This window comes from Trachinotus anak, unplaced genomic scaffold (genome assembly GCF_046630095.1).
Source record: "Trachinotus anak isolate AG129_WGS33_773 ecotype Australia unplaced genomic scaffold, CSIRO_AGI_Tana_v1 ptg000010l, whole genome shotgun sequence".
NCBI classification, from domain to species: Eukaryota; Metazoa; Chordata; class Actinopteri; order Carangiformes; family Carangidae; genus Trachinotus; species Trachinotus anak.
This window is the reverse complement of record NW_027273861.1, coordinates 14,870,827-14,885,613: the sequence shown is the minus strand read 5'-3', so window position 1 is coordinate 14,885,613 and position 14,787 is coordinate 14,870,827. Positions and strand designations below refer to the sequence as shown.

The 14,787-nt window shown below is 42.4% G+C and overlaps 1 protein-coding gene across 1 annotated transcript in view; it reads right to left on the bottom strand.

Annotated features, from left to right (window-relative positions):
* Positions 1–14,787, bottom strand: part of xpr1a (xenotropic and polytropic retrovirus receptor 1a) — a 68,685-nt gene that overhangs the window by 4,040 nt on the left and 49,858 nt on the right. Inside the window, exons 5-15 of the mRNA XM_071487816.1 lie at positions 12,972–13,192; positions 12,565–12,714; positions 12,354–12,437; positions 11,573–11,654; positions 11,159–11,346; positions 10,661–10,840; positions 8,144–8,312; positions 6,789–6,989; positions 1,204–1,370; positions 678–817; positions 296–520 (exon numbers count right to left, since the gene is read on the bottom strand). Coding sequence (XP_071343917.1) covers positions 296–520; positions 678–817; positions 1,204–1,370; positions 6,789–6,989; positions 8,144–8,312; positions 10,661–10,840; positions 11,159–11,346; positions 11,573–11,654; positions 12,354–12,437; positions 12,565–12,714; positions 12,972–13,192 — 1,807 coding nt within the window. The remainder of the gene's footprint in view (positions 1–295; positions 521–677; positions 818–1,203; positions 1,371–6,788; positions 6,990–8,143; positions 8,313–10,660; positions 10,841–11,158; positions 11,347–11,572; positions 11,655–12,353; positions 12,438–12,564; positions 12,715–12,971; positions 13,193–14,787) is intronic.

The window sequence follows — 14,787 nt, the reverse complement described above, 5'->3', positions numbered from 1 at the left end:
CTGAGTGCCTGTCTCCATCTCAATAAACGCATCAATGATAATCTAGTGCTTAACTCTGACATAATGTAATGCATACAAATCCAAAAGTACTGATAGTTATTTGGCATTTTGCATCTAGAGCTCAAAAAGAAAGTATGCATTAGTACAGTACTGCCTATTTTAAGAAGAGAAATGTCAAATCTCTTCCAGATCACTGTTGTGTGAATATTATTACATGTATTTTTGTCCGCAATTACTTGTAATTAGTCTCATTAAATCAAACTAAAAGAGGAATAGATATCGTGTTTGCCCTTACTGTGAGGAGGACAGTAGGGGGCGTCGAAGCGACAGGCTGTAGGACCTCTTCCAGGTCTTTTTGCCAGAGCGGTTCCGGACGCCGTCGTCCTGGTCCATCATCTGCTCCAGCAGCGTCTGGTCGTCAGCGTTGAGCGGAGCCACCGAGATGTCCCTCACCGCACGGAACTCACCGCAGTTATTCAGGTGTTCGTTCTCCAGGCGGAAGAAGTTCCACACGAAACGTCTGCGGGGGAGGAAGGTGAAGAGGGGAAGAAGTCACTGTTGGTGCTTGTGGGATTGTTTTTTCAAAGGGATTTTTGAAAGGATTTGATTGACAGGGGTCTGTGCAGATTCATCATCCTGTCAGTATGTGCGGGACAAAAAGTGAACATGAGACCAACCTGAAGACTTCAAGAGGAGCCAGCACTGTGGCTACGATGTCGCCCACAGATTGGGTCTTGGTCATTGTGGTCAGAGAGATCTGAATCGTCCAGGCAAAACGCAGGATCACATCTTCTATGATGGCACAGTAGTAGTAGGCCTGAAAGAAAAAGGTGGGGTAAAGTAACTGTGTGTGTGTGTGTGTGTGTGTGTACTTGTACTTGCTACATAGTAAGGACCAAAAAAAGTATTTTACTAACAGAGTGAGGACATTTTGGGAAAGTGAGGACATTTTGGCCAGTCCTCACTTTTTGAGACACCTTCAAATCACATTTTGAGGGTTAAGACTTGGTTTTAGAGTTATGGTTAGAATTAGGTTTAGGTTAAGGCTAGGGTCAGGGTTAGGGTTAGGCACTCACTTGTGATGGTTAAGGTTAGGGTAAGGGGCTATGCATTATGTCAATGAGTGTCATCACAAAGATAGAAGTACAAGTATGTGTGTGTGTGTGTGTGAGAGAGATGCATGGGGCCTCTGTCAGACTCTACCTTGTGGGGGTAAACAATTTCTTCTCTGAGGAAGGTGTTTTCTCCAGCTCCGCGGTCAAACAGACCCCAGTCCATACGCAGATCCCAGATCAGTGTGTACAGGGAGCTGATGCTCGAGAAGACGATCAGCAGGTAGAAGAACATGTCGGCATCTGTATGTCCTTGTTCTGAAATAAACACACAAACACAACTGATATCAGATGACTGTCAAACATTCAATCATTTCGTCTGAGTTAGTGTCAAAGATCTGACCTAAAAGAAAAAATATGCATATATAGAATGAAGCTCTCTAGAATCTACCAGCTCACTCATCAGTGCAACTTTTCAAATAATACCTCAACCACTAGAGGGCGTCCTATTGTCAAGAATACACTAGCAGTGACTTAATTCCCACTTACATCAAAACATTTTTTTTTATCAACTATAAGGTGACAACATTAAATTGCACACTTTGTTGTATTTTATTCACTAAGTGTGCAGCTGCACTGGGAAGTAGAGCTCTAGGGACTCAACTAAAGCAATAGAACCTGGAACAGTAGTATAATTGGTCTGGTATTATGACGGGACTCTATATTGGAGGAGAGGTTACTACTGCAGTTACGTTCAGACACTGAAATAAAGTGTCCAGTACAGAAGCTGTGCAGTTCTGTCACATTGATCCAATCTAGTTTATCAGTGTTTCAACAAAAAGACATTTATATGTGTGTGTGTGTGTGTGTGTGTGTGTGTGTGTGTGCATATTAGTCATCAGTGACATCTTGTTTTATCTGATCAACATTACAAAACCCAAAAATACCAAATTCACAATGATATAAAACAGAGAAAAATAGCTAATCGTCACATTGAAGAATAATTTTTCTTGATAAATGACGTAAATGATTATCATAATTCTTGATAATTTTCTGTTGATGAACTAATTGATTAACTGACTAATCCATGCAGCACTAATTGGTTCATTCCGTATGATTCGTAAAGTATAATGACCTAGTAGCTCTGTGCTGCTCAGTGTCAGAGCTGTGACAGCATGTAGAGAAGAATAAATGTCAGCCACAGTGTGATACTTCTAATATCCAAACAAAGACGCTGCACTTTATTATCTTAGTAATTAGCTTTAAGTTTGTTTACATTTGTTTAATATACAGCTTAATGTCAAAGTGTTCAGCAGCGCCTGTGTGTCTCTGCAGGATCACTGTGGACATGATTTGCTTGTTCTTCACACAATATAAATCAGCGCCCAGTGGCCCAGCACAGTGAGTCAGACAGACACAGGCAGCAGCCACCAGACAGAGTCCGGCCTCGCACCCATTTGTCATAGTCACTGCTCCTTCCTGCTACCAGCCAACGAGACGCCGGGGAGCAGAGCGGGGGACATCTCTAACAGAGAATTACTGCTGCTGCTCTGTTAACTGCTGCGTCCAATGTGCTGTTTTCTTCTTCAGCTGAGCGATGGGATGGAAGTAGTCCCTGCGGCCACACTGAGATTTCCCAGCTGTAGATTAAACTTAGTCCTGGACAATAGACTCTTTTCACTGGAGAATATCCACTGATGTGATTTCCTCAGCGGGTAAAGTGTTGCAGTATTTAACCCCTCAGCTTCTGTGAAGACTGATGTTTTTTCCTGCCAGGCTGGTTAACCACTGGACCATTAAGAGGTTAAGCATGGTGACATACACATTGACTGGATGCTCAGTAGGGGCCAACACTGGTCACTGGCCCCCGTCACACACAGTCAATTACTAGCAGTCTGTCACACACACTCACACAGACACACACACACACACACTCTCACACAGTTGCTATCGTTGTCCACAGGCACCCAAGAGGTTAAATGCTATTAAAAACAGAGCACTTTCACAGGCTCATTTTATGCAACGGGCCCACCTCCCACTGATGGAAACAAGTTTACAACAAGAACAATCAGAGGCATTTCTCATCTGTTGCCAAGGCAACTGAATCCATCAACAAGATAATTAAGAATCCTGCACCTGGAGACCACTCAGCCACAGACAGTGTACACTACAGAGTACATTTACTCTTTTTTTACACTTGAGGAAACTGTATTTCCACTTTCTGATACTCAATACTTCTACTGAAATACATTTCAGAGGGGAATCATTTTTTTTTTTAACTCCCTTTACATATTCCTTCAAGCACCTGTACGTAGTAGTTACTTTTCACCTTAAGATTTTGCATTGCAAAAAATATGATGTGCTGTCACAGCGTACTGTTACAACCCCGTTTGGCTTGTGACCCCTCGCAGAAAAGCAGTGTCCAACTGAGGCCCTCTGCCTACGTGAAACTGTGACGGGCCTAATTAGACTGTGGCAGTCAGGAGAGTAGGCGGCCGTTCAATGTGGCCAGGACGCATTTGCGTTCACACTGCTAAGAAAATGTGGTCACATGTGGCCCAGACCACCTCTGAATGTGGTCTGAGTGATCAGATCTCAAATGCCTCCTCAATGCGTCCTGGGTGCATTCCCATCTGTACTTAGAGCTGTCCACTTGTGATTGGATCACCCGGGACAGATGTTAATACGAGGTTTAAACAGGGCCTTTGTCCGGAAACCAACCTGCACATATAAAGTAGTTAAAACTCCACTGCGACCAGCTGCAACAGTAAAATGCTAATTATGTTATATATGATAATAAGAGGCTGATTTTTTTTAAATGAGTACTTTTATTTTTGATACTTAAAAGTACATTTACTTATTACCATTGCTTATTCAGTGGATCTCTTCCACAGCTGCTCACAGACCTCATCCAACCAAATTTGTTAATTCCAACACTATCAGCTCCATCTTCGACATGTCCAGAGATATTGTTCACATGCACAGAGGATACACATTCATCAGATGGTTAGCTCAGCATCTGCCCGGCTCCTGATGTGAACATATCTGCTGTGGCAGGAGTCTTTTTGGCCTTAGCAGGGGTGAATTAGAGTTCAAGCAGGCAGAGAGAGAGATTTGACTCAGACTCTTTTATCTTCATTGGTTAACATGTGTGTTTGACTGAGGGTGTGTCAGTGTGTGTGTGTTGCAATTTCACTCCTGATAATGAATGGGGGGTCAGTACATGAAATGAAGTTATAAAAGCTGTCAGCTCTAGACTCATCTCTATTCCAGCAGAGTCCAGCAGACATGTGTTCAGCCCTGGGCTGGTAATTACTCATCTCTCCTCTCCTCTCCTCTCCTCTCCTCTCCTCTCCTCTCCTCTCCTCTCTCCTCTCCTCTCCTCTCTCCTCTCCTCTCCTCTCCTCTCCTCTCCTCTCTCCTCTGCTCTCCTCTCCTCTCCTCTCCGCCACAGCATTTTCCTCATTCCAGATCTCTCATTTTGTAATTTACCCTGTGTGTTTTGTTATTTCCCCCTCCAAACAACTTTTATCTGTCAGAAGTGTGAGCTATTCTTGCAACATCCTGTTCCCCTGCCTTTGCTTGTCCATGAGATAAATCCCAAGGGTTTAAATCAGCATTAGGACTCTAACTCCTCTGGATGTAAAACTGCAATAAGTCTCAAGCCACTGTACATAAAGTAGAGCACGTATTGATCCTGAGTAAAGTATCTGCTTTATTGTTGTAAGGTCTCACACTGTGTTTTATGGGGTTTGGGAACTCCGTCTAAATGATTCAACCTAAAATCCCAGATCGACACAATGCAGCTTAAAAAAAGGTTTGACTTCCTTTTTCCAAACAGCATCCCAGTTTGACTCATATAAACCAAAGAGGAGACAGTGGATCATAATTTAAATGATTTAGATCTGCAAATGGAAGTGCTGGACACTGAATGCCACGCAGTCCTCCACAGGTAAGCCCATGATTCATTTGTTGCATTTATGGTTTAAGTATTTTGCTTTCCCGGAGCTAAACATGGGCGGTTCCAGGAATGAGTGAGGTGGAGAGGCGGTGAGGTCACACAGTAGCCATCAAGGCTGTGAGCGGGTTAGCAATGAAGGTGACACATCCAAATACAGACACTGGGAACTCTGCCAGTTACTGACTGACACTGCAGCCACCTTTTACAGCTGGACCCAGCGGTGTGAACACGACACCAGCCGACTGTCTTCTCTGGCAGATGCTGGGAAATGCAGCCAGACTGGGAATCCTCTGTCCTGTGTACACTCAGACAACAGCGAGTATCAGGGGTAAAGGCTTTTTTCATACCTCTGCTTTTATTGCTTCAGAGGCTGTTTATGTATGATTTCCACATTTGGACGTAGGATATTCTGACATCAGTGCCTGTATTCATTCATCAAAGGCTTTAAAATTTTACCAGAACAATCATTTCTACAGGAGATAATTCAAATATAACTGCAACAGGCAATTTCCTCAACCACCCATCCCCAATCCCCATGTGTATGTGTGTGTTAGTGTGTGCAAGTGTCTGTCCTCCCACCCTCATCCTTCACTTAACCAGTGAGCGTTCTCGGTCTCCATTATCATGTGGGATGAAAGACAACTTCATACAGAATAACACATGAAGAGAGGCCATTAGTCTACGGGTCTACGTGCTCCAGACCAGAGGAGGAAGGAGGATATGGTTTAATGGACTCCTTTCCTCCTGAGCTGTGGAAGAAAAGACAGGTCTGTCTGTCTGTGTGTCTGTCTGTCTGTCTCTCTTCCTGGTTCATTCAATATCAGATCACTGGTGGTCAGCTTAGGAGGCAAGTGTATTGATTTGAATTTTTATTAGAAAAGAATAAAGTCAAGCTGGGAAATAACATTTAGCGGTTTAAGAGGTTGAAGATGAAGTTTCATATCTGGCATTTTGCTGGCAAATAAATATATAAACTGGCATCTGACAAGAGTTCAAATATATGAGCGGCTGAAAAAAAAAAACTGCTTTGAAAGGAGTAGTGTGGACAAATATCTGAGACAGAGAACTGAGACACAAAGGCTGAATGCTGGGGGGATGTTTTTATTGCCTGGGTGCTGTTTCTTTGAACATGAACCCCTTTGTGATAAAGCTTCTGAATCAGAGTAATTGCAGGCTAATTGTGAATCTGTCAGAGGGAGAGTGACTTGACTTTTAATGGTAACTGCTGTTTTTCCCTCTGTTTTTCTTCTTCCACACTTGTTTCTGATAGATCTCAAATGGGAACATGTCTTTTTCTTCCTCTCATTTTCCTTTTTTGCTACTTCTCCTCTCCTCCTGTGCTCAGATTGAATGCCATATTGTGAGAGCAGAACCTTGTTTATCCATGCCTGTGTTTGACAAACCTTTCCTATTTCCATTATAAAGCTCTAGGCACTTGCAAGGAAACCAAGGCCAAGCTCTCGCATTTGCACTCAAGGTCACCTCTACTTTCTGAGCACACACATGACTTAATACAACGGCTCAAAGGCCTGTGTGTTGTTGACATGCTCCTGTAACACAGCAACACACAGATACTGTTGCCTTAGTTTGTAGATTTTCAGCTTCAGACAGACTTATTTCTGCCTGGTCTGGGCTCCTCTGTGATACAAATCTTATAGCACTGAAACTGACGGGAAGTGTCTAACAATGTCTACTCAGCTCACATCAAACTTACTTCCTGGGGTACATAACAAATAAAATAGATATCTGAGCATAGATATGTTTGTGTGTCCTACCTCTGTGTGTGGCGTAGAGTGCAGCAAAGGTGACGACAAAGAAGGTGGTAGAATATTTCCCAGCATTCACCAGGTGAGGGAAGGCCCTCTTGGTGTCACGGTAACGCCTCAGGCATTGAATGAAGCGGAACCAGGCGGGCAGGCATTGGATGATGGCACGCAGACCGTATGAGTAGCTGTGGCACATGTAGTCATCGGGGCCTAGAACAGGAAGGAATAGTACAAGACGATGTTACAATCTCGTGCACTTGTTCTCTTTCTCTCCCTGTTATCCACCCTAACGCTCTCCCCACAGAAAAGCTCATCAGTATGAGAACCACACGGCGACCTCTGGGGGGCCAAACATTTCCCTTCCATTAGCTCTGTGTTAATTGGCTGCATAGAAGCCGAGGTGTCACTGTTGGTGGAGTCGACGGACAGCAATTAAAACCTTGTTCATGTCACTTGTCAGGAAACTGTCTGGCACACTGTCAACTTAGTCTGTCATATTTACGACCAAAAGATTTGTGCCACATCTCCATATTATGATGTGATGTGAGTGAAGAGTAAATACTATGATTACCATCAAACATTAAAACAAATTTCAAGGTTTATATTCAAATATCTAGTGTCTATACCTATACCATAAAAAAAACAAAGGCTGCTAAGATGCGAAGTTGGTTCTTAACTGTGATGCGTTCATACAAATCCGTACCGACATCCTGATGTGTTTTTTACTGTTTATTAACCAACAAAAGGTAAATGTCGCAATTCACTGTATACTTTTCATGTTCCTACTTTCCACATGTTATCATCTGTGTATATCTACTTCAGTTAGTAAATTTTCCCTAAAACTTTCTACATTTTTCATTTCAACAACCCCTGAAAACTTTTCATGCAGCTGTTGGTTTGGTATGTATATGGAGACTACAATTTGCCAGTGAAGAAAAAAAATGAGGCCAATTAATACAGAAGTAGTTTTGCCTATTATTGATGGATATTGGGAAAAAAATGGCCCAGAGACAGATAATGACTCTATGCAGATAATCAGTTTAGAAAAATTCGGCTCCCCTTTTGATCCTTCGAGGCTAACACAAACACCTTATGTTTTTGTACTAAAAAAAGTAAAAATGTAGGTTTTATTGTAGTTACATTATACTGTTAATGCATGACTGACTAAGTATTATATTTATACAGGAAACAAGAAACTTCACAGCCAAACAAAGTGGGTCCAGAAATCCAAGGTTCATCACTTTCAGATGTTAAACGACAGTGTTCAAGCATTTTCAATCCATTTCTTGTGACAGGGACAGAAAGAAACATCAGACAGGTGTAGAAGACATAAAGTTTAAGATTAGTGAGATTTAATGGCTCACTTTTAAAGTTGGGCAGCAGGCCCTTGCTGTTGCTCCACTGTAGCTCAAATATGTAGAAGCAGATGAGAAACTCCAGGTCCATCAGAACAAACACCAGAGAGTTGAGCTGATCCGCCAGCCAGAAGTCTGCAAACTCCACGCGGTGAAACGGCGCCGTGAACACACGAAACTGGAAACAGACAAAGAGGAAAGAAGAACGCTGAAAAAAGGGAAAGGCAGACCATTGGCTGGTTTGAGTTAAGACTTAATCATGTAATAATATTCATTTTAATCTCACTGAGTTCAATATACATTTTAAAACTCAATAATATTAACTCAGAAGAGTATATAAAATCATCTGAAATATGTTTATTGCATTTCAGAAAACACCTTGGCTGACCTCTCTGCTACAAAGTTTACCTCAGATGTTACAGTACATTCTGATAGTGTGAGTATGTGCTTTCAACACCTAAACTGAATTAGTCAACAACTAATTAGTGTGCAATTGTCGCAGTACTTCAGTACAGAAGTGCAAAGCAGGGAACAACCTCTATTAATGATCTGTAACACACAAAGGGATAAAGCCTCTAGACTACCTTATCAGCACACCACAGGACACTCTAATGAGTCACACTTTCTGTCCGTGTGCATGTATTTGTTTTTGGGTTGTGTGGCTGCTCACTGGTGTACAACACAAGCCCATGAAACGACCTGGCAGTGTTTTGTGGTGCATGCTGGCTTCTGTGGGCATGTTATTTGGGATATGACTTTTGGCAGGAGCTCAGTTATTGACCACGCTTTGTAAAATGATACAACACCGCTCAACTCTTTCCATTAAGCCCCCAGGCCACATGTGACATTCAGGAGCGACTGTATGCCTCCTCTCAGTGTACACTCTCAGACGCAAAACCCACACACACACTTTCCCTCCACTGCAAATGTCAAAGAATAATGATTTACCTTTTTTTTTTTTTTTTTACATGCATCAGCTCATTACATATTTCTCTTAACCTGTCAATCAAAGTCTGTATTGATCGAGTGGCCATCTCACCCATATCCGCCCTGTGGATGTCTCAAGGCTAAGCCTACTGCACTCATGTGAGTAGGCTTTCATTTCTTGAGCAAACACTAGTAATCCAGGTGCTAGCTCTGCAGTTTGTCCTCTTATTACATTTTTGTCCTCTGTCAGAGGAAATTAGCACATTTGGCATTTTATAGTACTGCTTGAAAGAAAACAAGATTGTTTGCTCTATTAAAACTACAATTTTTCCTGAAACATCCTTAACCACTTATTGCTTATTCCATGAGGCTACGTGTAAGACAATCATGAAAACCAGCTCATATTGGCTCTAATTCTATGTAGGTTGTTATGATTGTGCAGGACTATTCAAGACTGAGGCTGATTATGGAGCAATGCAAGTGGAGGACAGCTGAGGGAGTGTTGATGAGGACTGTGGGGAGCTGTAAAGGAAAGGACAAGAATATGGTGGGGGTCTGCTGCTGCTGCTGGGGGAGAAACAGGAGAGGAGGGAGGAAGGAGGAAGGCTGAAGTGTGAGGAGGAAGAGGAGGAGGGATAGAGGAGTTCGGGGCATCAGCATACTGATAGATCTATGCCTGTAATGATTGCACAGTCACAGCCTCCACCTCCCCTGAGACAAGGCTGCATTCTATTATCCCTCAACCCCCCTGCCCTCTGTCTCTATACACACACACACACACACACACACACACACACACACACACACACACACCACCCTCTCTCCTGCAGGCTGGTAGCACTGCTTAGACAAAGAACAGAGTAACATAGGAGGGTTTTGTACACATGAGACTTGAGATATATATCTGAACTATCTGAAATGTACATGCATTCCTTCTGAGAGACACACACATACGCTCGCTCACACCCTGTGTCAGCAGTATAATATGGCAGCAGTGCTATAAAAAGGCTAATAGCTTGTTCAAAGTCATTTTGTGTTGGTTTAGGATCATAATGCAATAATAATGCATAATGCAATCATAACGAAAAAGGCCTCACAAGGTTATTCCACAGGTAAGGGGCAGGGCAGTCAAAACAAATATAACTTAAGTCCCTAGAACTCAAGGTAACTACGGTATCGCTTTATCTAGTCAATCCAGTCTCAGCATATTTGTAGGGGTGTTCAGAATTATGATTTTGGTTAAGGTTAGCGTTGAGTTTCTTGTTAAAATTGGGGTTCACTTGTATACATGCATAGAAATAAACACCATTTTGTCTGTAATACAAATAATTACAAATTTCCCATTAGATCTCCCTCCTGCACTCTGTGGTCTGTGCTAATACCATATTCAATCCCCAGTCCTTGTTAAAACAGTCCATCTAAAGTATGACTGCAGGCTCCCAGTTGCCAGCATGAGCCTGTGTGTACCCATGAATATTTTCAGATAATGTGTTTGATTGATGTATACCAAAGTTCAGATAGCATCACTGTAATTCTTTCAAATGAAGCAGAAGCAGAAGACTGAAAGAAACACTACACTAAATAAATGAGTGAACTGACCAGCAGCTTGAGGAGCCAGAAGCGTGATTTGTAGTAGCAGGTCTTGAAGGGGTTGATGAGGAAAAGCACCATGAAGCCATAGAGGATGAGCGGGTTGATCTGCATGGGGATGTAGGTGTACTCTGAGTAGAGACAGGAGAGGATGCTGAGACACCACAACACACCCAGGAAACCGGCAATCTGTAGCACAGAGAGGGGAAACAGAACAGAGTGACATTATAAGAAAACTCTTTTGACACATGATAACAATTAACAGGGTAATCTGAATAATGCAGTCCAAATTACTTTGGTTTCTTTTCTATAAATAAAACCCTGTGGACATTAGATATGTATTGTTTCTGCTGAATGATGTATTTCTTGAATTTGGATTACCCTAAACAACCTCATTCATTCGCATTGAATATCTTAAAAATGCATGATTGTCAATCTAGGAACAAAGTTGTTTTTCTTCATTCCAGAGAAAATGGTTATTTTTCTGATTTGTTTCTTTATTCTAACCTCAAACAGGTGTTGGTGTGAAAGGTTGTTGCGGGGATTGATCTCGAAGATGAGAACATGGTTGACTCCAGCCTGTCTCCATCCATATGTGTTAATGCCCAGCAGGAAGAGGAACTGGATCAACAGGAAACCACCCCGGTAGATCCGCACCAGAGGCCACACGTTCTCATAGCGGATGAACACAACACCTGACGAAACCACAGTGGATTTTCTCTTTTTGAATATAAACAAAGAAAGCTTTGACTGCCTGCTTGATAACAAATCTGCGGGAAAAAAATTAATGTCTGCCAGTCATGCTCCCTTTTAATCTTAAACAATCTACAAAAACTAACAGTTATCTTTGACACATTACAAATTGTGCAGGACTCAAAAGGATATGAAAAATGCATGAATTCAAATGGTCATGTGACTTACCAGTGAGAACAAAGGCGATGGCAAGAATGATAAAGAAGCCGCAGTAGAGACCCACACGAAAGGTTGTCCAGGCCAAAGCAGGCTGAGCCAGGTGAAGACGGATACAGAAAAACATGAATACAGACATCTGAAAACTGTATATACTAGCAGGTCATACAAAGACACTGTATATGTACCTAGAATCCAGTAATTTTCCAATTTCAGATAAAATACAACTTAATGGAACAACAACCTATAGAGTAAAAAGCCATAAAAAGCCGCATTGGTTCCTTTTCATCCGCTTGAATATGTTTATCATACACATGTCTGCAGGGGAAATGAAGAGATCAATAGTGACATAGCACAACTCAAGTTAGACATGACAGTAATTAATGCAGTAATAACGGTAGATATAACATAGGGGGGTAAAGTGCCACTAGCCTGAAAGATATCCTGTCTGTTCAACGATGGAAAGGCACTTATAAAATCAATACTGAAGGCTCTCATGGTTTGTCTCTTCCCATCTTCCTTCCTGCCTCTATACCTCTCATGACAAGCTTCTCACATTTAGTTTTAACCTGTGTTCACCACTAACAAGAAACATGATAAAAGTCCGAGAAATGCAAAGAGTACACTCACTGGTATATTCACCGAATTTGTTCATAGGCAATTTTGTATTGTGGGGAGATGTGGAGATGACTTATGTGAGATACACACAAACACACACACAGAGTGTGAGGCACAAGGTGGGCTCACGAGGAGATAACACCAATAGATAACCAGTGTGAGTGGCATGCCTGACCTGAGCTGCCCCCAGCGGAGGAACTCTCAACCTCTTCATGGCCTTCTGACGATCTCCTCCCTCCAGCTCTGTGGTGACGAGGGTCTGGACACACAGACAGCAACCAGTTACTTTAAGTGCCATGGTTTTATGTACGTGTTAAGTTGTCCACCACTATCTCTGTATTATTGTGAGTGTGTGTGTGTGTGTGTGTGTGAGAGAGACCATGCACCTCTGTCTCAGAAATGAGCTGCGTGATCTTCTTGCAGGTGTAGAAAGGTGCCACCTCCACATGTGCCACGCGCCAGTCGGCGCCGCGAGGAGTATCCAGGATCTTGTCATGTTTCTTCAGGATCTTACGGAAACCAGTGAAGTTCAGGTTCTGTGGACAGAAACAAGAAAACAACTGTCACATGTCCATACCACAAAAAGGAGTCTTGTTTGAAATAAAATGCTGAAGGAAACATTAAATACAACACAACACACATATACTGTCCATGAACATTGGTGATTACTACTCTCAAGACCGTTTCCTTCCTTTCTTCCTTTGTTTGGTAAATTGCTGAACATTGCTTTAAAGAACTTTTTCTCTCTAATGGAAATCCATTTATTTGTGTGTGTTTGTGTGTGTGCTGACACCTGGTAGTTCTGGAGCAGGATGAGGCTGAGGTAGAACTCGCTGAAGGCTAGCTTCAGGTCCTTGATGTTGTGGTGTTTGCAGCGCTCCTCCTGCGACAGGTGGAACATCGTCTTGCGTTTGCGCAGGCCGGGCGGTGCGTTGCTCTCGCGCTGAGCATCCAGTGAAGACTGCAGCTCATTCTGCAGCGTGGCAAAACGTCTCTGGGCTTCGGCAAGCTTTTCTACAGAGGGCAAGATTTTTAGGGTTTTAAATGCTTTGTTATTGAGGGAAGCATTTTGCATACTGCAACACAATCAAGCATTTTGATACTTCACATATACACACTTGGGAGCTGTGCATCTGAAAAGCCTTCTTCTTTTTACCATCAGAGTTTTAAATGACTGTTCTTATGACTATAGTTATATCCTTTGTAGTCTGCCCCAGTGAATTCATGTATTGTTGGTAATAAAGAATAAAAGTCAGTCTGACTCAATATTACAGTCACAGCTATGAATTGATAACAACAGTGATTAAGAGGAGACGAATAAAATAAACAGCATTAATAATCAGAATAAATGCCTTTGAACAAAAAGTTCCTCATTCTGTTTGACTTGTGTTTTGGTAGTCTAACCATTATATCTGAGGGAGGGAGGAGAGAAGACCCTTCTCTTTGGGTCTTGTCTGACAAACAGCTTGTTAAAGATGCCAAATCTTCAGTTTGACATCGATGATCTTGGTAGAGTATAGGTTCCTGTAACGAACTACAGAGAAGGTGACGACTAAAGAAAATGTTATAAACTCCTCTCTTCTCTTCTACCTGTGTCTGGAAGCAGAAACATGGAGACTATTAGGCTGATGGCTAATACTCCCCATGTAAATGCTGCACAGTGAGGAGCCATTATCTGGTTCAGACATAGGTTAATATACCCACAGTGAGAGACAGAGAGAGAGAGAAGGGGAGGGAATCATAGGGGACCTGGGCAGTAACCTGCATTTCATTGACTTCTTCTGCACTTCTACCTACTTTTCTGACAGAGATTAGCCCCACTTAACCTCTACTTCTTTTTAACCAATCAGAAGCCATTACTTTGTCCTGTGGTAAATCCATGGTTAATTCAAAACAGTTACACTACTTATTCTCATTTAGTATATTTATGTGGTTACTTCCTGTTTTGAGAAACCTGCAAGTCATGTCTGCTCCTGCTGTGGCTTTCAAGTTCTTCCCGTTGGAGTAGAAACCATTAATAAAACAGACCTGGAGAACAGGCACACTGATATTTCCTTGCAGTACTGTATGTGACAGCAGCAGTCTGATAACAAATCAAATCTGACTTGGTTTGAAGCTACCTACCCGCCTGCCTGACCGTCTGGGGAGCTGAGGCTCTAGTAGCTGTTCCTCTTGTCCTTAACTGAGAAAACCAGCAGTGGTGATGTGGAGGGCTCACTGGGGACTTGCACGCTTTGTTGCTTCAACACACACCCACCCACATATTTCCAGATCTCACACTACCACTACCTGCCTCACAGAAATGCCACAGCTCTCATTTGACATCTCAATCCAGTTATCCTTCTACTGGACTCGTACTGTCTGTTATAACAATGCTAGGATGAAGACATGACAACGACAACAGGCGTGAGAAAGTCAAGACCCCGACTGTCACAGTAGCTTTAATTTAGATCTGAGAATCTGGGAGTGCAGTGACACTTAACAGCAGAGGACATGGCTGAGCAGTTCATCTGTGTGAGGTTAATGAACCTGTTAGACATGTGTCAGTGGCTGGTGTAGTTTTAATGGAGAATTGTAAAGAGCCCATTGTTCCTCCTCAGCTTTCAGAA